The following is a 27,228-nucleotide window of genomic DNA, read 5'->3' on the forward strand; positions in this document are numbered from 1 at the left end:
GGGTATGAGTTCTAGTAAAGGGCCCGGGAAAACATTTAGTACAAGCCTCAAGGGTCCGTAAAGTTGATGTCAGGGGCTCGTATTTACACAAAAGTAAATCATTACCTTACGAGCGTCATATTATGGTTGATTAACCTATAAGCCTATCTGCCTATAGGCTGTATTATTTAATATATTATATTATAATATTATATATTAAATAAATGAATATATTTAAAAAATAATCATATAATGATAATATCATAATGATAATAAAAGAAAAATAATATAATGATAGTATAAAAATATTATTTTATTCATATTATTCTTAAAATAACATATTAATGATAATCCAGTGGCCAACTGACATTTTATAGATATTTTTTTAATATTATTAAAATCAAAAATGTGGGAAAAAGAACGTTTATAAAATCATTTCATTATAAAAATAATATTTTATAAATTTCAATAAAATATATTTTTGTTATCTGGGACGAAAAAAGTAATGGACAAATTAGAGGCCCCTAAATAAATTCTAACTTTCGAGGGCTGGGGGCTATGCCCCCCCCCTGCCACCCCTTAATCCGGGCTTGTAAATAGGTAATATTTGGTACCTACATTAGAACATAATTTAATGAGAAATTATTTAGTTGTACCCTGAAACAAAAAATCATTTAAGGAAACATATAACGTGTATATAAATAAGAATTTATCCATATAACTTATATATATATATGTATTATTATAACATAATATATTTATATTTTTGTAATATCTTAAATTTTGTTTGCATATTATTTTCTAAAAATGTAGATATAGACTGCAGTAATGGTATCTAGTTTATTATAGTCTTATAATAAATTTTAAGTTAAACGCTTATAGAAGTAAACTATGGTGCAATATTGTGTTCTATAATAGACTAATAGGGTTTATATAGTTGTTAAAATTCATGTCGAGTAGGTACAATGTAATTCTGATTGTTATGTAGTGTAAGTGTAATACAGTAACACGTAAGTTTGTGGAAAACGTTTAATTTGCACTTTGTTTTTTAAACGTAGGTACACAATCTAAGTTTAATCTATTATTCACACGCTGTTTATTATTAATTATTATATAAATATTATTGTATATTTATTCTGTATAAGCTCCATAAACTATAATAATATATAAAATATTACTTTCTCCACTTATTAAAATGGTGTTCACATTATAATATTATTCACGCAATGTACTTAAAAATATTAAATCTTAAGTATAATTTGTATTCCTTTACCCTTTAGTCATTTTTTATTTAATATTTTTACAGTTTATATCAAATTTCGGTGTTGGGGGGGGGGGGGGCTTCAGCACCTCTATTTACGCCTTGGGAACTTGGGAAATATAGGACATAATTTATAACAAACATAATTACAGCCGTAGGTGTAATTTCAGTTCCGGCAGTTGAGTTATATTCCTATATAAGAAATTTTAGGATCTCTCAGCAAAATGTAAATCCCATCTCGATGCCAAGTCGCGCGTGGATATTCATTATATTAAATTAATATCATGTTGTTGTCGTCCATAAGGACGCCACTGTAAGCGGTACCAGCTTCCGATGCCCACCCAAGCCATGTCCAAGCGTATTGTTACAACTTACAATATTATTATTATTATAACGCATATTATATATATTTGTATATAATAGGTTTAATTCTTATTTTGTACTTCAAAGATTCTGTATTTTCGTATGTCATATATATGCATGCAGTGTGTATAATATATTGCAGTACATAATACCTATATGTGCTAATGGAATTGTGGTGCAATTCGATACTGCAGGTTGCAGTTCAGTGCGCGTACGATATGTATACATGAGCACTGAAATACATAATAATATATTAATATATATGTATATTATGCTGCAGTTTTCGTTCTACTCTAGAATTTCACTATACCATAGCGCCTCCTAGGTTTAGTAAAAATAAATACATAAATACATCTAGATATGTAAAATATATACCCATCCAGCTAGTTTCGTAGTAAAATATTATATTATATTATACGATTCGTTCGCAGAGTAGGTTATATGTATAAAACACGTTTAGTTCAATATAGTAGTCGTATACCTTAAGCTATAACAATATAACATTATTATGTTTTGTATAAATTTATAATAATATTACGTTCGTTCAACGTGCACTGACGAATAATGTACCTATATACCTACGTCCTACACCTCGTGTAGGACGATATAATATGCGCATATAAACAAAACCACTCATTACGACCCGTTTTTCTATAATTCATTAGCCTTGTTTCACAGTACGTTATATGTTTAATGTATAATGTTTATATATTAATATAAATATATAGGTACCTACGGCGAACGTCTTTAAGCATTATAATATATACGAACGGGATATTTAGCGCGTAAACAACGAACGGTTTTTTAGCACCCGGTGCCCAAAGTATATTTTATCTTTGCCAATAATACAACAGTCCGTAGTTATTGCAGCTAAGATCTGCGTAGCGGATCGAAATTCAAATTTAAGATTTAATGTAATAATACCTACAGTAATGAATATATTTTCAAACTTTTAATGCATAATATACTTATAATTATTGTACAACGTGATCAATACATCCAGATAGCAACAAAATAATGTTCAGTCTAAATATCATACAATAAGTACTTATATGTGGCCTGCATATAAGCCTTGCACTTCGTATTATTAAAATAATAACAATAATTAGTTTCGTTACCTCCAGTTCCCGGGTCTCCTATAAATTAATTCACGGTATAACTTAGCCGGAGTATATTTGTGGCGGCTATATTATAATGTGCGATGGACCGTTTAAATTTGAAACACTATTTCTGGGCACGGTGTATGCATTTTAAAAAAATTGATAACTGACTACGCGTTATAACCCCCTACAGTTTTTTTTAGGTACTGGTTTCGTTGACCTACCTGGCTACCTGTGAAGTCCATTATTACGGTTTTCTGTGTTTATTTTATATATGTATAATTCCTATGAAAAGCGAATAAAATCAAAAAAAATAAAAATAAAAAATACATGACGTGTAAAAATATAAGGATGTGTAAAATTATAAGCAAAATATGTCCGAGTAAAGGAAATTTCTAAAAAAAAGTTCTTGTATGAATATATTATGAGTTATGATGTATTCGATTATTCTCGATATAACCAGGCCATATAAAAAATAAATAAATAAAAGGATATACATATACGAACGGACAGCACCGTAAATACCATTAAAGTGTAGACTAGAAAGAAAAAATCATTTACGAACTTCGATAAAAGATATTTCTAGATATTAATAATTGTCTATAATATTTTTTACTATTTTTTGATCGCGTATAGTATTTTCTTTTTCAATTTTTTTAATTACACGATACAAAATTTGGGTTTCATGATTGATAAAAATTTAAATGCATAAATCGATTACACTTTATAATTTACTCTCATACAAACCTATACAAAAAATAATATAAATAGACGACTGAAAAATTGAAACAGCTATATAGTATTGTTATACTCGAACAATGGGTACCTATATTACTTATAACAATAAATTAATATAGATATCGCTATATATACTGTTAGATTTTTTTATTGAAGTTAAAAAAAATTTTTCAGGCTCCAATCACGTGTGATTTATATAATGTGTGCATGATATTTTTCTTTGGACATATTTTTGTTATTCTATTGTTAATTATAGTTGTATTATTACTACTATTTAGTATTTTCTACTATTTAAACCTATAAAAAGGAAACATATTTTAAATATCAAATATTTTCAAAACATGGATATTAACCGTCCAAAAAATCTATATTAAATGAATCTAAAATAAATTTAAATGTGTTAAGAGTGCGCTACACCCGCATGCGTTCACTCTGTATTACAAAAACATAACACAACAAATTGTACGCTCAGCAGATCACGTTTAGCTCTGTTAGTTTAAAAATTAAAGTGAATTGACCTCTTATAAAATTTACAAGTAAGAATAGGTATTATCTATTGAGCATCATAGTATTTTTTTATATTTTAAGTTTAAAGCAAGTTATGAGTGTTATAATATTGGTACAATTGGAGAGTTTTGTTTGTTGAAGCTTATGAGACTTAAAATAATAAACGTGCATTTTAATGTAGCAGTAACCGGTTATTGTAAAATATTAACAAATATTTATTAAAATATTGGTTCTGCTAAATGAAAATTTACTATGTTACGCAATGGGTAAGAGAGAGGGATAAAATAAATAGTGCACTAACTATAACTTAACCACTTGTGTCACGTTACCTGCATTGGTGATTGATTTAAATAATCAAATGTCATGCATGCACGCGTAATTAATTTATACGGATCAGTGTCCACCCATCTCTTTCACTACGAGGGTTATGACATTTTAGTATTCGACCACCCACCCAAATACCACCAGGCACCAAGCAAATGTCGACTTTTCAAAAATGTAAATATTTATGTAGCGTTTCGACGTTTGTTTGTAGTAAGTACGCATATTGTTTACATGATATACAAAGAAGTTTAGGGTGATCCGGAAACTTCTCAATTGATTTTTAACAGTTTAACCAAGGGCCTAATCAAAGGGGGAAGCGGGGCAATTCCCCCCTCCGTACATAGCTAACAAATTTATTAATGTTTAATGACATTTTAAATTGGGGTAAAAATTTAACAATACACTTGGTTGCCCCCCTTCCACTCAATAAAATTTCTAGCTGCGCATTTGGATCTAACGTATCAATAACATTAGACGCAAGTCATTATATATGATGTATTATATTAATATGTAGATACCTTTTTAAAGTTGCATGTTAAATTTTAAAGACCAGTCCTGGTCGCGGAGGAAGGAGGCTAGAGGGAAATCCATCAGAACAAATGCCTGAACGAATATACATACATGATACATAATAAATGGGTCAAGCTATGCAACAATCATAAGCATAAACATAACATATTTTACATTAAATGTTGGTCAGGGCTGTCTGGACCACCCCGAGTCCAAATAATGCAGTGCCTATAATACAATGTACGTATACGTTTAAAAACATGTTACAACGTAATTTAACAGTATTGTGTGACGTGTTCAAGAAATTATCGATAAAAAAACCTAGTCATCGGTCGGTGCGCCTTGCGGGCAGCGATAATCGATACCACCCGTGTTACATAATAATGAATAATCTATACCATATAATATAAATATTATGCATAAAATAGTTAATTTTGCGTACAAATATTATTATTATTATGGCCATATACAACGGTGTGTTGTTACTTGTTATTGCAATTTATTGTTCGACATTTGACTAATGTATGAACGGCGGGGGCGGCAGCAGAGGGCGCACAAGAAAACCGTATCGACTGAGCGCACGGGACGCCGCCGCCACGATGCGCGCACGCGCATACAAATCGCCGCACAGTATCCGACCGCGCAAAAACGACCACGACGGGGCGAACGAGAGCCGAGAGGCGGACCACTACCACACACACGACCGGCGACCGGGCCGCCGAGTGCCGATAAAATAAAACAATTTACACGGCGCACACTCAGCGCAATACTCCGCGAACGACTGTCGGACGTTCAACACCGCGACAGTGCGCATCACGTCTGTTACGATCTTACGATAATTATTACGATTTTAATCGCACAATAGGTGTCAATTGAAACACATCGATCCGTTAATTTGCATTGCGTTTCGTGATATTCGCCAATATTACACTTGCGTGCCTAAGACATTACGTAATACGCCGCTCAGTTCGCCTTGCAGCAGGGGTTTACGGGACGACCGACAGACCTTCTAGCTTTTCTTCGCCGTCATCTCCGTTACTCGTTCATAGGATTCGGCGGCCGCGATGGACAACGTTTCGGTATCGTCGGGGTCCTCGTCCGCTGACGGCGACGAACTGTCGGCCGTGCTCAATCGCCGGCAGAAGATCAACGAGGCGCTGGAGGACGGAAAACCGGTGCCACCACAGTTCAACAGGCGGCCGTCCACTAAAAACGTGTACCTCGAGTTCAAGGAGTTCTCGCGTAAGCAGATCAACGAATACGAGGCGACATTCAAAAAGTGAGTTCTTATTTCGCCGTAGGATAATAATTTATTGGTGCCCGTAATTAAAGACGAATGTACGACGATATCCTCCTCTCGTAGGTTTATCCAGGTATAATCCTAGCCAGTAGGTAGGTGCTCGAATGTGCCTAATACCTACACGCATTTAATATTTCGCAATCATAATATTAAAATTATTATTATACATTTATGTATTATACTAGTAGTCTCTGTTAGGGCGAGGGCGTGTTACTCTCCCCGTCCTCTAACCCCTCGCCGGTAAAGGGTTGTGGTGATAACGATTATATTATTATTGTATTTTTATTATGCGCCTTTGACGCCCGCAAATGTTGACGGTTGCAAAAGCCCGCGATTATTATGTTATGCGTACGAATATTTGTTGTTATTTATTAAATAATATACAATATATTAATCCTGCACCGTTCGTATCGGGTTCACCCCTTCACCGAATCGAGATAATCATTATTAGTCATTATCCAATACCTACGTTATCGCCTTTGCGATTGCGGTGCGTCGTCGAATGTTTGAAAATAACTTTAGATTGGTTTTCCGAAACCGTTGCCGAAAGCTGATTACCACTATAGTCTTTTCTAAACTATAAACCAAAATTGACGTTATAGCATAATGTCTTATATTCTTCTTATAACATTGTTTTAGCATGATTATTGTTATTATTCGTGACTTTTTTACTCGCAGCTCGCTCCGTCACTCATGATACAAACCAAAAGTAATTATTTATATTTCGACAACACGATCGGTGTATGTACAATCATTACAAATTACGATGTAGTACATACGTAGGTAGTTACTGAAACAATAATCACGTATGAGTATGTAGAGCTACCTAAGGCTATATTAAATTCAATTTTTCGCAGTGCGTCCGAAAGGGTCATGGGTCTTTATATTTTACACAATATTTGAACACATTGTAATTTTGAAATAAACATGACGTATTAATAAAGAACCCATATTATATTGTAGGAATTAGTAGGTATAGGTAAATAATAACAAAAACAATAATAATATACTATAATATTATAGTAGGGAATATCAGTATTTATAGGTACCTATTTATTCAATTATCTATACAGTTTGTTTTTTCGCGCGTATTTTTTTATGACTCATCTACCGCGTATAATTATTATTCTAAACATTTTATATTCTTACATTTTTATTTCCTCGGAATTTATGAAATCACTAGGTAATTTAAAATAATTATATACGTTTTTTAATCATCTTTCATGAGCTATTTATATGTGTGGTGTACATTAAATTTCCATAACTATTATATTATAGTATAGCATAAAAGTGTTAATGAATAATAAATATAAGATATACCTAGGTACCTCTCGTTAGGTACGTTTAAAATTTAATTAGCGACGGTTTTTAATTAACTTTTTGGAATATAAGAAAATAAAATACCTGTTAATAATGTGTTAAGTATATAACATAATCAGCGTTAGTTACACCGTAAATTGAAGACAAATTTAAAGTAGGTAATCTCAACAGTTTTTTGAAAAATTGTGCATATGATAGATTTAAAATAAAATAATAGTCACAGTGTTAATAAAATATACAAATTACAAACGTCTATAGTAAATAAGTACTTTCTGATTTTAATCATTTGCGTTTTACAACATTATCTACTGTTTTTTCCTTCTTAATAACTGCAGTTCAATCACTTTGCATAATATTTGTATACGTGGAAAAATCAAGTGACTTAAGTATTTGATGCAATAAATTGACTCAACGGTGGTAACAATTTCTAATGAAAGAAATCATTAGTATTATTTAATGTTTTCTTTATGAAATGTGTCTTATCAATTTATCTCTTCTATTGTTTGTTGTAGCTTAGACTAAACGGCTTTAGTTTTAAAGTTTGCACTTTTTCTATTTTACAAAAATTTTGAGCTAACACACATTTTAAAATTTTACGTTAACGTAAACTTGTACACTTTTTACCTTCGTTATAAAATTATTTAAAAGTGATAAATTTAACACTTTAACTTGATTACAATTTTGTTTATCAAAAACGTCAACAACTATTTCGTCTGATGGTGAACATGGACGGATGTTCAAATTAATTAAAAAGTGAATGTTTTGTCTGTTTACATCAGAACAAATTATTTTTCTAACAGTTTCACTATATATGTACGTCATACGTATTATAATAATATATTCAAACGTGAAATCTACCGACGACATAAAAGTAATTTATAAATTAAGTTTTATAAAGATAGGTATTTTCGATAAAGAATAAATAAAAATTTGAAACAGTGAAAATAGTGATACTTATAATACCTATATAATAATTTAGCCAAACCAACGTGTTACTGCGTTTAATTGTGTAAGATGTTTTCGATTATTTTATCAATACAAATTACAATATTACCTATATCATTATTTAAAATGGTATATATTTCTCCTAATTTTGGCTATCACAGCACGACTATCGTGTTTTTTTTCTGTCTAGCTTCTCCGTTATAGACGCGCGCGCCGCGTAGTTATCTCTCATATAATGTCAGTGCCTATGTATATACCTACTCATTTTTTTTTACTCAAATTATAGTGTATATGTATATATTACGACATTACGTCCACCGTGAATGGTTCTCCTCTATAGTAAGTTGGTATATAGGTAATATTGTACAAAAGACTTTACTTGGTAATTATTTCGATCATTAACCAATGCGTTAACCGACGACATTACCGCTAATTGAACGTTAATATAACCAAAGTCATCGGTCTGTAATGAAAAAAAGAAAAAAAAACGGTACCTATGAAACGTTATTTTATTTGTTGTTTATAAATAATACATTAATGTTCCTATCGAGAATAGCTACCTATACTTACGTATTTCGTTCGGGGTTATTAGACTCGTAAACGTTCTATATAATATAATATTATGTCATGTGTGCAGGTATATGGTCTTTATGACACTAGAGTATTGGAAATATTTTAAACCTTGCAGGGAAATCGTGCACGTCTACAAGTATCGATCTAAAAACTAGCAATAATAATAAAAAAAAAAGTACCGAAATAACATCATCTCCTGTACCAGGTTTCAGCCATATTACAATCGCACAAGTTCCACTATACTCGTATATCGATACGCCTCCGCAATCGCCGTCACCAACGCCGCACACGTTATATTGTTATTATAACATTAATACATATATGCGTTTTATTTTTGAAACTCGCAAGTATAATATTATAATATTATACATTTTACACGCGCACACGTGGCGTACACTACAACAACGCTTGTTATGAGAATTTTTTTTGTTTAACTCCAGCGGAGATAAATATATTATATATATAGAGAGAGGCTTCGTATGATAACGCTTCGTGTAGACTTGTGTTTCGCTGCGGCTATATATAATGGACCGTCCAGACCGTGCATATAGCACGGGGGATCGACATTGTGTACATTGATATATATATATATATATGTACATACTACATTACTACATAGTACATAATATGTATACAGAACCGTATTGGGGGGGGATACGTATTATATTATACATTTATAATACGCATATAATATAATATTATATTGCATTTATATTAGTACCCGGACATTGTGTTCGGCAAGTATCAACTACAACAAGTACGAATATTATAATATGAATATAATAATATGATATAGGTATTATACTTACACCAAAAATACCCATCTTTTCAACTGGTGAAAATTGTTTGATGTTTCTAAAAGTATAACCATCATGGCTGGTGGTTGACGACGTCGTGTTTCATTAGAGGTACAAAGTTAGTTGTATGTCGATAAGACTAAAGTGACTACGATATAACTATATGAGTATAATAGATTATATGACTACACCGATAACATGCGTACCTATAGGCACGAGTGAATAGATCTCACGGCATACCAATGTCATATTATTTTATAAAATTAATGTAACTATTCGAGTACACCTACACGAAGTGTTTGTCGGTAATATGGCCCATACGGCTATACTATAGGGTTAACTAAAATCAATATTGAAATTTAAAAAATGCACATATATATTTTATTTAAATACTAGCTGAATTACCCGTCTCTGTTGGATTACAGTAAAAAAATAAGATTGTTGAATAATTATAATATAATATAATATAATATATAAATAAATATGAAAAATTTATAAATCGTTATAATAACGTACCATTAATGTTTAGGAAAAACATAAAATGGAAAGTACCTAATTTAATTTCTTAAGTTTCATTAACATTAAACGGGACATTTTTCTAAGACATTTTACGGGAAAACTGCAAATATTTTGACCAAAACGAGAAAAATTGATAAAATAACGAAAATTCCAATGAATTTGTGTATTATTATTTATTACTATAGAACTCATTTATAAACTACAAATTATTATATGCATTGTTTATATTTTCTTAGTTGGTATTATTTGTATTTTTAATTTTTCAAAAAGTCTAACTCTGGACATGGCAACATAAAGTTAACTGAAAATATAAAATACTGGTTGGGGTAAATACAACCCTACTATATCCAATATTTGACCCTATGCTTTGTATATTGTCATTGAAAAATAAAATTCTTATCGGAAATTGAAGTTTAGTAAATAAAAAGGGAAGAGTAGAATTTTACGGGGTCAAATCAATTCTAGGCAATAAAATACGATGGCCAGTTCTTTATCAGTTATGGATTCTAAGTCTAAAGAATGGTCGTACATATTTCGTACAATAAATCTTGTACCATTATTAAATTGGACACTACATTTAAATTTCTCAAGAGTATTACGATACTTCATTGTTGTAGTACCAAACTGTGGGGAGGTAAACCAATAGTAGTTAGGTTAGTAAATAAATAAATTTAATAAATGTAAACTATCTACGAATTATTATGTATGAAATAGAAATGGTCAGTCTTTTGATACTGTGTTTAAACTTTATAACGTTTTTTCTTGCCTTGGCAACATATTAACAATGACATTATTTATTTCATCACAGTGGTCATTTTTAGGTGCAAGAATAACAAATTGTGAAAAAATAGACACATTTTCTAAATTAAAAATAATATCTCCAAAGTCCAAATACGTCTTTTATTATATCTCTTGATAATAACAATGGTTTTATTTCAATTGAATATTCGTCCGTGTCAGGATATATTAGTGGGTATTCGCCACACGAAAAAACGGTACTTATCGGAAATAGTGTTTTTATTAGAAAAAATGCCGCAGACGACGGCGACGCAGCAGTACTGCTGTAGACGTAGGAGTAGTGAGGATTGCAAAGCTGTGTGTGTGCGCATCGCATGCAAGCGCGTCGCTACGCAATTGTACGGAAAACTAAATATTTCCAGAAACTATTTAATTGATACATTTTTGGACTTTTCTCATTATTCTATGGCTCATCTGAACATTGAGAACTTGCGTTTTAAAAATAAAAAAATATCAAAATCGGTCCACTAGAACTTCAGATATAGCTGTCCAAAGAAATCGCCTCACGTTTAAATAATATATACAGATGCAACTACATAACCTATACAAACACAGAACATTATTGTTTCAATCAAATATAATATAATTTATATTGTCTCGTTTTTGTTTGAAAACTACTCAATGGCATTGTTGCCAATGCCTAGTATTTTGTTTGTTAACTTTCAATGTTATGTATAAATATGGAGACTGGAGAGAGTTTTAAAATGTTTTTGAAGCATTGATTTATTGATCAGTGTTTAACATGCTTCGTAGCTCTTAGGCCATAGCTGAAAAGCTTGAGTTCTGATAATTTAATAATATGAAACATATTTTGGGAGTTATATTTCCAAGCCTACCTCGATTTCTACTAATAGTAAGTTGTTCCAACGCTCTGTTTATCTATATTTTGAACACTTTCCTATAAGTTATGACTAAATTACTAATTATTAATTAATAACTCTTCAAATTTATATTTTTATACAACTGAAATTCTCAAAAGATGTTATGCTCAAAAAGTACTTTTCAGGTACCTATTTCGGTAACATAGCACTTATACATTTTACTTATTTTAAATAATAATAATAATAGCTGGTTTAAAGTCATTATATTGTTTTGAAGTCAAAACAATTTTATAGATTATTAATGCACGTCATTATGATATGTGCGATTTACGTAGGTAATACTAGCTTTAAGCTATACAATGTATATTAGGTAGGTATGTATTGGTATTTGGCACGTCAAGTGTGAATGAAAATCAGTGTGTCGAAATGTCAATATTATTATATTATCGTATATTCGTGCCGGAAAAATCATTATCGTTTTTCGTTTTGGCATACTTTCAAAGTTACAAAATATTCAAATATTCACGGCAAACTCATAATTATGAATATCTAAATATCGTTTATCATGTGGGAGGGAGGGACCCAGGACCAATTTATTTATAAATTATGTTTTGATTTTATAAATAGGTAATTAAAAATATTTGCAAATCATTTTCCAGTATCATATTAAAAAAAATAAAATATGGAGGGGGCAACTTCACGCAGCTGAATTTATATTATATGTAGCTATAGTGATTTCAAAATGATGCTTACCAACATTATGCAAATTGGTTTTCAACATTTGAAAATCATTGCACCCCCCTAAGCCCCAATTTTACGATTATGGTGTTTTTGTTAATAAAATAGGTACCCATTTTTAAAACTAAATGTTTTTATTATATAAAATAATAAATATTATGTATAACGCTATTGTCTATTTTCGTGGTCGTCAAAAGTTTAAAAAATCGTAGGTATACATTCGTATAAAAATGTAAATGCGTAGCTAGACGTCATTAGTTTTTCCAAATAATAATATTATACGCGTACCTAACGTGTAGAACGGGTTTTATAATTTAAAATTGTAATTTAATATTATGTATAAAACATATAGCATGCACCTAAGTCGCTCCTGGTTAAGATTAGATCTCTCTCATACGGAAACATGACGTGTCATATGTATTTACTGTATTATAATATTATAATAATCGCTGTCCATCGATTTTTGATAAATCATACTTAATATACCTTATATATAATATTATACGTATTATAATTTATATTAAATATTAGGTATGACTGTTCTGCAAAACGAAACGCGCAACTTCAATTTTCGCGCATGTAGGTCGATGTTTTGGCGTAAACATGAAATCCAATAGTACCTACATATATTATATTTATACGTATTAAAAAGTTTCGGTCGATAAGCCCGCAGTATTGTCCTATATAAATTATATACAATATAGGTAGAGTAAAGAGTTCCCCATATGATGCCGGGGCGTAGATATATATAATGAACTATATCTATATTTAATTATAATAAATATAATCCTCATTGTATATAACTACGCGTCCAATACTGCGTCATCGGACCATGCGATATCCGTTAAACTCGAAAGGGTGATTTTTAACTTACGATACAGTCATAACGTTATAGGTACCTACTTATTATAATTATATACATTATATTATATTATCTATTATTCATTATAATGCGTGCATTGATGTTCGGGTTTACCTTGGTCATTAGTTAACCACTCAAATACAAAATATGATTAATCGCACACATGACACACACGTTCAACAATATATAGATATAGATAATATATAATAATGTTTTACATTTAATATGCACGTGTATCTAAACGGAATGACGTCATGGTCGCTATTCGGCTGCCCTTCTTCTCTTGTTAAGATATTTATATACGAATACAATATTAAAATGTAACATAACAAGCAACATTATCTATTATGTAAATATTATTTAAACTTGAACAGTTCAAGTTGAACTTGAAACAACTATAAAAAAAACCATGTTTATATATTTTTTTGATTTTTGGTTACAGTTATGAACTACTTACATATTTACTATTTTACATTTTTAATCCTTAGCTATAAAAATTTAACATTTTATAAATTTTAACTGCAAAATAATTTGTAAATTTACAATAATAAATAAAAATCTTACCTATGCATTTTTAAATTTTTAATATTATTTAACTGATAGTGTAACAATTTTAACCTTCTTAATGCACCAACCATCGGAAAAGATAAATGAAGCTTAAAATCGAAGTATTATATCGACTACTCATCGTGTACACAGAAACACACAATTACACAAAAAAAAAACACACGCACACATAATATTGTAAAACATTTACCGGTAAATTCTAAGTTTTACTGGTATTTGACTTCTACTGTAACATAATATATTATACCCATAAATATATATCAATAATTAGTGGCGTATATCATATTATACTACTTGTGGGGAAAAGTTCTAATATAAACATATAGGATTATGAATCGTATATTAAAATACAATATAATATTATTTGAGCGTATAACGTGAAGGAAACTATGAAATTTGATTACTATAATATACCGTATTGGCGTATTCATATTTTTCGTTTCGCGCTTCCTCGTTAATTCGCGCCTGAAGCGAGTATGAGTGAGTGAGCGTGTGTGTGTATCGTTTATGTTGCTGTCGAACGCAAGTGTACCTATACACTTATATATTATATAATAACACAATATTATTGTATGTAGCGAAAACACCGCTGCCACGAACAATGGGTGAAAGGAAAAACAATGGCCATTAAAAAACTCGATTCCGTAAAATTTACACTCACGTCTTTGGAAACTGTTTTCCTGGTGCGCGTGTGAAATGGTTCGGTACGAAAGCAGTCAGTTCATAATATGTATCCTAACTATATGAATATATTATTACGTACCTATGTGCGGATTTCGCATTTTCGCGGTCAACGCGTTTAACACGTCGAAAATCACTCTGCATAGACGCATAGTGCATAGTTTTACGGACTGCGGACCCATTGCAATATAATATAAATTCTAGTTTCTACCGATTCTTTATTTAATCTAAACAACTACATTGACCTTCAAATCCGTTAAAAAAAACACTAACCCGACGTCCCGACCCATTCTATACTCAAGTATCACTGTTGTCCCATTTCCCATTATCAGTAAGTAAAACTTACTGTACCTATATAACAATATAAACTATTCTGCTTAATATGTATTTTTTCGACTCCGCATCATATATTTATTTGTTTTGAATGAAAATAGGTATCTCGGGAACTATTTTACTCTTGGATAATAATCATTCAATTGCTAATATCAAAACATCTGCAGAATACCTACCTAAGCTAGGCTACCTTTATAGTAACTATAATTACTTATACATAATAAGATAACAATATGTGTCGTAAGTCCTTAACGTGCATATGCGACTTCAGGTGATCTCTTGCGCAAACACGTGGGTTTATATTATATGTATTTTGCGTACGGCGTTTAATATAAAATATTATGTTTAATAACCTCCGCGGAATTACGAATATTCTGTAATCTCTGTACATTGTTATCATGTGAACACTATGCACACATTTTCGCGTTAAAACGAATAAATGAAGGGAAATTGAAGGTTAACTTGGAAACAAAACGTTATTATTGCAATTAATTTCAACTAATTTCACCGCTGAAAGTGAATTTCCTGTTAATTGTGTTTTCGTTTAAGCATACAAACACGGAAATTTATGCTAATGTCTGTGTACCTACATAATATTATAGTATACTTGTTAGACTACAAAATACACTTATTCTAGAGGACGAACCTTATTTTCAGTTTCACGTGTAGGTTTTACAAAAACATCTTATCGAAACGTAATAGAGCGCCGCACCACTGCTATATACGTACATACCAGTTATGCATTTTTGTTTCATTATCAATTTAATAACATATAATTTCTATATATATATCAGTAATATGTATAGGTGTGTGCATGAATGTATATTATGTGTCCGAATTGCTCAATATTTTCTTGTGGCCTCTTATAAATGCTGTACGAGTGGGATATGCATAATATATAGTACCTACAGTAAAAACTGCATAATATTTCCAAGAGTCTTCTATAGATTTTTATCAGAATACGATTTGTATTCACTACGACTACATATAGTAGGTATAAACTCCTATATATAATACCATAGTCCACTGTCCACATACACGCACCCAAACCCATTTTAAAATCCTACGACATAATTATACAATAATAATAAATAAATAATAAATATAAAAAAAAAATGTTTTATACGTTATATATACTTCTAATATTATTCAAATATAATATTATATATATTAATAGGAAATTTCAATTATTTTATCGATCGATTGTATACAAATTTCACTTATATCATTATACAGGATATATTTATGTAGAATTTTGTTCTCAACTTGTGCCGTATACAATTTCCTTGCTGAAGAATACGTCATATAGGTAATTATGCGGATGCGAATCGGTCGAGTGTTTCTTTATAGTTTGTTCATATCCTATATGTGTAATATATTCTATACAGGATGAAACTCATCGTATAAATTTTGATTCTGATATGTCATAATGTTCAGAAAAATGGTCTATTAAATAATGTACAGTAGAAGGGGGAGGGGTGGTTCTGAATTGAAAAACAGAAGATTGTAATATGTCCACAGACACTTTTTAAGTACTACAAAAAATTAAAACATGGTCTTTGAAGTGTGCATTTAAAATTTCCAAAAATCAGATTTTAAATAACTGCATTATTTAAGAAAAAGGGGTGAGTATGCTTGATGAATCACCCTATATATTACATACATTATATGTTACATGTAGGTAAATTAAAATTTAGAAGTTTAGAACCGAACACAATAGTCAATAATATTATTTAACTGTTGTGTTCAAACGCGACGAATATAAAAATAGTCCGAATAGATAGTAACTTCTAACTAGTACGTAATCAATTTAGCATTTATTTTATCTACCAGTCTGCGTTTTTAAAAGTCTAAAAATCGATGTTAGTCATTACTCATTACCTAATTATAATAATGACAACGGTCAGATTATACCATTATATGTAATTAAATTTAATGTGTAAGTAGGTACTAATTATATTAAAACTATATATTATAGTACACTGTTTACTACATTTTTGACTCACATAAAAATCGAGATAGCAGTTAAGTAAGACAATAAGACATTGTATGTTTTGGTAATTGGTTCTAAGGCTAGATTTCTTGTATAGTATATTATGTCAACGCACTGTTTGTTTCTCTATCTGGTCCACGCTCAACAAGGAAAAAACGCATGCATACAAAATCATTTTTTTTTAGAAAAAATCATAAAAAGACGATTTTACATGAATACAATTTATCTATGTTGCGCGTGGACCTGAGAGAAAAAAAATAAAGCGCCGACATTCACTTATTTTAAAACTGTTCTACTAACTTTTCTATACTTTAATTATAAAATAAATTTCAATACTTGATTCATATAATAAAATAAATAGTTTCTATCATACCTATAATAATAATAATAATAATAATAATAATAATAATAATAAAAAACAATTTTACAAGATGATCAGATTTTGTTTGTTACCTTGTGATTAAGCAATAAGCTTTAATATTTATGAATTATAATATATATATACCTAGTCAATTTATGTTTTTATTACACACTATTATAGTATAATTAAATATATTATAAAGTTAACACTGCAGTGTATATATATTTACGCTTTTAATTTAAAAATTAAAAATTCATTAAAACGTTGACGCATACGGCACACTGCACACTTCAATACTGTATACTCATATTTTCTTATAGGTATTTAAAACTACGATGTCTAAACAAAAATATGCAGTAAATAATTTATTATAAGCTCGGTAAACCTATAATTGCAGGCTGCAGCCTTCCATATAATGTTTATATATATTTTATCTTAAATTAATGTTTTTACATTAGCAAATCTATACGTGATTTATATGCAAACATAATATATGAATGCCAAATAGTATTATGAATACATACTAACTTAAGAGGACGCTACACAGATATTTGTTGTCTCTGTCTTACAAGTACAAAACATAGAAAATGTACGCTCAGTCGATCACGTTTATCTCCGTTAGTTTAAAAATTAGAGTGAATCGACCTATTATGAAACTTGATGGTAAGAACATTATCTGTGTTTGCATGCGAGTCTTTTACGATAGTTCAATTTTTTAGCAAGTTATGAGTATATAATAATAGCGTAGATAAAAAATACTCCTAAATCACTTAAAACTGAATTATTGTAAAAAAAAAAACACATAAAAACATAGATAATGTTTTTGTCATCAAATTTCATAATAGCTCGATTCATTCTAATTTTTAAACTAACGGAGTTAAACGTGATCTGCTGAGTGTAAATTTGATATGTTACGCACTTGTATAAGACGGAGACAACAAAATTTGTTATACAATATCAATATAACAATATCCGTGTAACATCCTCTTAATAGATAAAAAAAAAACTGATGCACAATTATTATTTATGTGTAATATCAAAGAAAGACTATAATGAGGAAAATCATGTATTATTTAAACATAAAATTAATAATATTCAATTAATAAACGTATACAAATATAATTTTGTTTAACATTGAAATATTTTTTGCTTAAATAAACAACAAAATATTATTGAGCATAATAAAACTTATTCAAATTCCAAATATATAGACTTCATAATATGAATATTATCTAAACAATCAGGTAGCCGTTAACTGATATTTGTTGCCGAAAAACAAAAATAATTATGTAGGCCTCTAGTTGATTTATATATATTGTCTATTATAAGCTCAAAGCTGTATTTTTAATTAATCTCTTATGCAAAATGTATACTAATTATAGGTAATAGATTTAGGTACTGTAATATAAATATATAATAATTTATATTATAATATAGGATTAATAATTAATATACTAACCTAATAGTTTAATAATTTTGAATTCTGCTAAATATCTGATGTAATTTTAATTTTTTAGTTTGAAATCATAGTGATCAAATATCTATAGTATATAGCTTAAAATGTACATATGACGTATTCAGTGATTTTTATTTTATCGATTGGTACCTAATGATTAAAAACAAGTGATAAAAATTTATTAAGGCATTTAACAATTTTGAATGCATCTATTTATCAGCATGTTCTATATTTATCTTAAAATTATCAATTTTCTTTTCTTATAATAAATTATGTTGACCATCAGCTATTGGTTTTTTTCCTTGCGCGTGACTAATTAAAATTAAAAACCGATAATAATATAAAATATTATTATAATACAAATTTAATATAAACACTTTATATTTATATAACATATTAAAATTTAAAAAAATATATCATCAAATACTTATATCATTGCAACAATGCCGTCTGAAGTCGGATACGTATACCGAGAAAATGTATTTTTAACGGTAAAACTACGAATAATCGTTTAAAAGAAAAAAACGTAACCATAACAATATTATTGATATCCCAAGGCCCAAGGTAACCATTTATACTCTTGGATAAAAAAAAATACTGTTGTGGCAATATGCAAGAAGTAGTACGTACCTACACTGCATAGTTTTGATTATTTTTTCCAATTTTTTTTTATTTCATAAAAGCAATAAGAAAACAATAAGTTGCGAAAAAATATTGAATTAAGTTAGATTATTGAGTACATCACGGTCCTTAAAAAATGCATTAGGTAGTAGTTGGACGAACGAATGTTTTTATTTAAAACTTAGTAAACGAACTGATTCCCTCGAAATTCGAGCGCTTTTATACCAACATTTATGTATAACATTAACAAGGTATATCCGTATATCGTATTATGTTGTTTCCTGGCGTCTTCCGTTTGAGGTCATGGATGCCTATAGGTTTCTATTTATTTATATTTTTTAACCACGGGTGGATGTGCTCTTGAAAGCCGAGACGGCGAGACGTAAATCCTATATAGTATACAATATATAGTATGTTATACTATATACAATAATATGTTATGCATTATAATCGTACGCGCACCTGTGATCATAACAATATAATATCATACACGCACATTTCAGTTTTCGGTGTCGGATTTGCCGGAGTACACATTTACGTACCACCAAACATTACTATTTGTTCGCTCGCACGTCATAATATATGGGTTAATGTATTGTGAAGGGTGGTTATTTTATTTTTTGGTTTTGCAAACCTCAAATCTGTGTTCAGATTGCAAAGGACGCTGTGTTTTTTCTTCTATTATAGCCTTTATAGCCTTATTATAAATTGCAATACATACACACCTATATTATAATAGTATAATATTCTAATTGCAATAAAACACTGTGATATGACTATACAAGTAATCAATGCATAATATTACTATGACCTATATTATATAAATAATAATACTGATATATTATGATTTTATATTTTGATATGGTAATGGCATATTACTATATCAGTGAAATTGTTAATATAGTTGCTAATTCACTATATTATAATAAATAATCATCTCGCTAGCAACTTTATGAGATCAAATATATTAAAATTATTATGGATTGATAGCTATTTACTAATAACTATTATTTATTGGTGATTATAGTTATTGAAGTGTTTATTGTAATAACTAATAATACCAATAAAATAATAATAAATACTGATAATAATATGCTAATTTCAATAACTGCACTGTAATGGTATATATATAGGGTATAGTTAAACCATATACCTATTATTTCAAAATGTTTACGTATGAATTACACTTTAATTGCCCGTAGGAATTAAATTACGTTATGTAAGTACATTTGCATCTGCAATATACTTGGGATTTGCACTTACTGTATATACGCAGGTCCCTACTAAAAGACGAAAGCCGCCTGCAATAGAAATTCATAGGGGTAGGGGGTAGGTACTTAGATCATTGGTTCTTCTAAAATTATAGAAGTCTATATAATAAAGTTACTTAACTAAGCAATACAACTGCACATATATGTGCTATAGCTTGATGACTAGTCACTTGTATATTGGTATTTGGTACATAGGTAATATATGTATTGATCAATCTGTAATAGTTGCGTATTACACTATTCTTAATAAACGTATTTTACTATTGATTTCAAAAACATTTAAACGATGTTGTTAATTAGGTTATTTGTTGTATATTATGTATACATACAATAGGGCAATATAATACGCATTCATCGAGAACTCAGGCTAAGAAACCGACATCATGGAACTATAACGATACCCGATTATGTATAACAAGAACCATAATTAAAATAAAATATAATTATAAACTGAAAACCACCGGGTATTCAATATTTTGTACACATATTTTTTTTTATCTTTTATGGTGACTCGATGTGCAGTGGAGAGATTGTTTTTGGAGCAATGACCGGAATACCGGAGACGGACGAGATTATGTTATTATTGTTATATTTTTATTAATCGCGTGTAAGTGTACGCGGTAGTATACATAATACATATATAATAAACTATATGTAATATTGTAATAATATTGTAATATTGTATATAATATACTGTAGAGATAATCGGTTTTAGCGACTGCACTGATATTTTAGACACTGAAAAAACGTGCAAACTATGTTCATATACTATAATATAGTGTATATTGTCCCGAAAATCAACTGCCCTTGTGATCATTGCACAGTTATAACGTCATTGTGATGTGTTTACGAAACAGATTTCACGACGATATAAAAACATCATCATAATCACGGTCCAAATGTTGTCATTGTCTTGTAATCGCGAGTGTAAAGATATAGTACAGGTGTATAAAACAGAACATTTTGATAAAAAAACGTTTTTAAGACAATATTATATATTTTGATAACGATATCAAAACGAGAATTAATAGCGTTACAATTTGCATTCCTGAAATTAATATGATTAATTCATTTTTAAATAAATACCTACCTATACTAATGACTATATAGGTGCATAATAATATAAATAAATTGTTTACTTGGTATTTAAGAGGTATAAAATATGATTTTTTAAACTATTATTGTCAATATTAATTTTCAGTAATATTTATCGATCAACAATGGTCGTACATGTATGTATTTCATTTGTTATTTATATTTGTTACGCAACCTACACCTGGTACCAATTATCAATACTTATGATGACGGTTTTTTCCGGTTCATTGCAAAATGTCGTTATAACCGATTTCTATACACTGCTATGTACTCAAACACAATATGTAACTATAGACTGTATGACGGGTGTCTGATAGATACTACTTATATAAGTTATAGACAAGATGTTATTTACCATAGCCTTATTATATACTAGCCACTGCCCAATAGATAGGTATGCAGTTTTGTTATGTAAAAAAAGTATATGAAAGTTTGGAAATCTTCTTCAGGACATGCGAGTGTTTATAGTTATTAATTATCATATTATATCATGTCAAAAAAAAAAAATATTGCATTTTTGATTTTGATATCACATATATAAATGCTATTAATTTTGCGAACGGCAGATTTGACGAACACGTTGTACGTGTTTTATTAAATTATAGAAGTATTGTTCGGTTATTTGTAGTTTTATTATTTTTATTTTGAAGATAATGGTGCCTAAATAATTATCGAATGTCCACGGTACATTAGTTATTAATTGTATATATTTTTTACTTTTATAGGCATTTATGAAAAGGTTGAAGACCTATCCATTTTAATGAGAAAATACATTAACCCTAAGTTCACAAATCGAACCGATTATCGTACATGACCATTCTGTAACAAATTTTGTTGTTGATTTTTTCCCATTTAGTAACAATAAATAATACTTCTAATTTTCGGGTGTTTTGGTCACGATAATAATCGATTACAAAAGCAATTATAAAATCAATCGAAGTAATTATTAGACAAAGGTCTCTAAATAAATAAAATTGTCCGGATCTCCGTTATAATGAAAAATCAACATTGCATAATTTTACATAGATTAATCACTGGCGTAACTAGACCGCATTAATTGATGGGCAAAGAGGTCTTGGAAGAGTTGAAACAACAACAGCAACAAAAAATGTCCACATTTATTTTATTCTAGGAAGATGAAACTATCCTAAACTTATTTACTAATTAGTGTAAATGTCCTCGATTATTTAAATGTATTTTATACGTGTTGACGTGTTGTAATATATATACATTGCTACTATGTATTGGTGTTAAAATACGTTTCTTAAACTTTGTTTAGATTCGATACTGGTAAAGATGGATACTTAGACTTGGGAGAGTTGAAACGGATGATGGAAAAGCTGGGTGTTCCGCAAACTCACCTGGCGCTCAAAGCCATGATCAAGGAAGTCGACGAAGACTGTGACGATAAGATAAGTTTTCGAGAAGTAGGTATCTATATATATTATACTATATATTTTCACTTATAAGTTACAATTTATTAATTTATATCTTTCATTACGAAAAAAAATCATAGGCGTGTCTCGGTAGCTTATAATATTATCCTTATAGAGTTTAGGTATCGTTAGGTCGTGTATTACATTATTGTAGTGGGCAGTGAGAATTTTTTTTGAGTGGGTACTACCATCCACGTTAACATTTGGAGTATTTAAAAAATATAGAACTATAACTATAATAAAATAGAATATACTTAATATATAATAGGCTACAGTAAAATAATATCGATTTATTACAAAATATAATATAGCCATATAGGTACTATGATATATTATATTATTTATAGTTAGGTATATACATTTCATATGAAATTAAGATGATTGCATAATATCGTATTATATGTACCTTGTACCTATATTAATTATATTATAGAGTGACAGAGTGTAATAAATGTATTTTACGTATTTGTAAAACATATTAAGGATGCAAATGATTCAAAATATTTAGAAAATATCATACCTAATTATTTGATAAAAGTTACAATGATATTCTATAAATGGATAAGCTGATCCGCTTGAAGGTAGGCACAGGCACTATGCTCATGCACAAAATACGTACCTCCGGCGGGCATGGCTACATCTGCAGTAGTGAGGTATATCGTATATCCACAAAATAATAATCTAATACTGCCGAACACTCGACACGTTTTTATAATAATTATATTATATTATTTATATATAGAGTTTAATATGCGCATGAAAAATATACACAAAGAATTGGATAAAACTTTAGCCACGCGAGAACGTTAATTTTTCTATTCTATAGTGACTATATATAGTATATAGTCTATACTCACAATATAATATATATTATTATTATTATTTACTACGCTCTTTACTTCAACGTTTTTGTCTGTATAAACTTTCCCATATTGTTATTTGTTAATATATATATACAATTTTTTTTTGCTTTCGGTTAACAATCTAATACGACGGAATAAGTAGTGTTTTATTTGAAAGTAATAGTAAAAAAAATCCACATTAAACATTCATAAACATTATAACCAATTGCATAATACTTTTATACGAATAGTTCGTATCTATTATACAAATGCGTTTATTATTTTTTTGTATATACATGATGTACTTTTCTTCTTTATGACACAACAACAATAATGATGTATCGTAGCAATCGTATATCTAATGCGTAGCATATTATCTAGTATCTACGCGACTACGCCTACCTAGTTCCTACAACCTACCAGGTAGGTCCTACCTATCTGATAGATGCGGTGTATTGTGTATATAATAAATAAGATTTAAGTGTTTATGACATTTGGACGTTTTTTAATACTTTCTCTGCGGACGCAACTTGTTTGAGTTTTTTTTTGATACAATTTATGTATTATGGCGTATTCCGGAACATTTTAGATAATTATCCGAAGAGGGTGGCAAAAAAAGGTTAGGGACCCAGCCCCCCCAGACATATTTTTTTATAAATATAAATTTATATATTAAATAACAAATAGGTAAAAATCTAAACTTCTTTTCACATTGTCGCTTTATATATTAAATAATCAATAATTTATTTATCACATTGATTACCTATACCTACTATTATGACAAAATGTTTAGTTAAGTATAATATTTTATGATAATTGTATATGTGTTGTAAAAAATTGTTGCCCCCCCCCCCCCAGATCTTTGCTCTGGATCCGTGCCTGACTGCGTGGTCCTACAAGTTTATGTAAATTACAATTTTAGTATTTATCAATTAACACATTTTCAGTGATAAGACACGTAATAAGCGTATAATAAACGTGTGGCTAAATATTTCAGAAAAAAAAAACATTGTACTTACCTATAATTTATATTTTATATATTATGTATTTGCGAGCCGATCTAGTTGAGACGATTCCATAACGTTGCGATTGTTTTGCGAGATTGTTTAAAGTCTTGCGTACTAACCATATCACACTGGCATATGTACGGGGGGAGAATCAAGGAGATCAATCCCCCTATAGGCTGTATATAATTAAAAAAATATATTTTGACGTCCTAACTTAAGGCCTCTAGCTTTAAAAGAGGGGCTACTGGATAAAATCATATCCCCCCTTTGACAAAAACCTAAATACGCCACTGCCATATTATAAACAGTGATGAATAATTTTAACGATATAATTAGGTGATGTATAGGTTATGTATAGGACATAGGTACAATGCAAATTAAAGGTAACATACAAAACCTTTTCTATTTCCACCAAAGTTTTGTATTAGACGAGCGATGCCGACGGTTATTTGATTACACAGCTTAACCTACTTATTGCGCATGATGTTGTACAGATAATGTTTTTGTAAATCGATTAATATGTCATAATTTTGTCGTGTTTGTTTGTGTACAGTTTTTGCTGATCTACCGCAAATCGTATGACGGTTCGTTGCCCCTGGACTGCGGCCTCAACGAGTTGGCCCGACTGACGGAAATCAACGTTGACGAAGTCGGCGTGATCGGCGCTAAAGAGTTTTTCGAGGCCAAGGTATGATCAGTTTGTGTATACAATAAATACATTTGGTTATGAATTACTTATAATTGCTGTTATTGTTCGTTGTCGTTGTGCTAAAATGCGTTCCGGTCGTGTTCGCAGATTGAGTATCAAGGCATAGCGAACCGGTTCGAGTATGAACTACGAAAGGAGATTGAAGAGAAGAAACGGTCAGAAGACGAGATGTCCAAACGGAAAATTGCGTTCAAGGAAAAGACTGCTATTTTTCAATAACTCCTTCGGGAAATACACTCCTCCCCACCCGTTCAATTTCCTATTTAACTATACCCTCACGACGACGATTGTGTATGATACCTAACCTATATATTATTATTATGTGTAATATATTTTTGATGTAAAGGTTTAAACCTTAAAATTAATTTTATAATCATCATTATTTATTATTTAAAAACTCACTACCTATATTTTATAATTTATACATTAAGTAGGTGCATCGATTGTTCCCCGAAATCGTTTAGGAAAATTGTTAACTTTTTTTATTATTATTTCTGTCTTAATATTATTGTATGATTTTGTTTTGTAAATGTTTCTTAATACGAGTTACGCCTATAACTGAATTTTAATAAAATGTAAAATATGTAATTATAACTTACAGTAATCGAGTTGTTTTTAAAGCCCTAAAGATATGCATATATTAATTAGTAATTCGAATAACTAATAATATGTGTTTTAAGTGTTTTAAGCAGCGTTCTTTGGTTTTCCATGTGAATATATAATGTACATTTACTGTTTACTGATTGTATATAAACAATAAATAGTAACTACACCGCTAACTTAGTACCGTATATGCCGTATACATATAAATATATAAATTCAATATACCTAAGCGGCTAAGCTGTGTGCAGTTTATATGCACAGTATTGCTATAATATAGCCTATAAGTATCACCATAGAATTATGTATGTAAAACATTCTTTGTCATGTAGGTAACCGGCCAATCTAATAAGAAAAAGATGGAAATAAAAAAAAATTTATTTTTGGTAAAGTATATATATATATATTTGTCATATTATTAACATGTGGGGATAGGGTATTTGGCCGTGACCGTTTTGGCGTGATAAATTTGGACGACTCAAGAGCGTATAGAGCAGATCGGATGGCGATGGCGGGGGAGGACGTTGAGTGATTTTGTGGGACCTATGACTCTATAAATCATATTATAATTTACAAGTGTAAGTTTTTTGGAATTTGGAAGAGGCGAGCGCCAGCAATTTTTCGACCATATACTTATTTTAGGTACTGCTGCAGAGAGCGGCGATTTTACAACTATTGAATGATGTTTTTTTATAATTAATTTTTGTATTAATTATTTTTTATTTTTTTTTGTGTCTGTGTCCTACGTGTATTGTAGTAGAAAAAAACGTTTCGATCAATAATGCGGGTCTAGGTAGCAAA

At 29.8% G+C, this 27,228-nt stretch overlaps 1 protein-coding gene across 1 annotated transcript; it reads left to right on the forward strand.

Annotated features, from left to right (window-relative positions):
- The first annotated feature begins 5,474 nt into the window (after positions 1 to 5,474).
- LOC100163588 (EF-hand domain-containing protein D2 homolog) lies at positions 5,475 to 26,606 on the forward strand. The gene is made up of 4 exons (XM_001946230.5): positions 5,475 to 6,061; positions 23,113 to 23,260; positions 25,672 to 25,806; positions 25,915 to 26,606. The coding sequence occupies exons 1-4, from the start codon at positions 5,847 to 5,849 to the stop codon at positions 26,044 to 26,046; spliced, it is 630 nt and encodes a 209-aa protein (XP_001946265.1). The 5' UTR covers positions 5,475 to 5,846; the 3' UTR covers positions 26,047 to 26,606.
- The last annotated feature ends 622 nt before the right edge of the window (positions 26,607 to 27,228 follow it).

The sequence above is a fragment of the Acyrthosiphon pisum genome, chromosome A2, assembly GCF_005508785.2.
Source record: "Acyrthosiphon pisum isolate AL4f chromosome A2, pea_aphid_22Mar2018_4r6ur, whole genome shotgun sequence".
Classification (NCBI taxonomy): Eukaryota; Metazoa; Arthropoda; class Insecta; order Hemiptera; family Aphididae; genus Acyrthosiphon; species Acyrthosiphon pisum.

What these genes read in the sequence shown, in the direction of transcription:
- LOC100163588 (XM_001946230.5), top strand. Translation starts at nt 5,847, where the DNA reads ATGGACAACGTTTCGGTATCGTCGGGGTCCTCGTCCGCTGACGGCGAC. An exon ending in ATAAGATAAGTTTTCGAGAA is followed by an intron (nt 23,261 to 25,671) that starts GTAGGTATCTAT and finishes GTTTGTGTACAG; the next exon opens with TTTTTGCTGATCTACCGCAA. An exon ending in AAGAGTTTTTCGAGGCCAAG is followed by an intron (nt 25,807 to 25,914) that starts GTATGATCAGTT and finishes TCGTGTTCGCAG; the next exon opens with ATTGAGTATCAAGGCATAGC.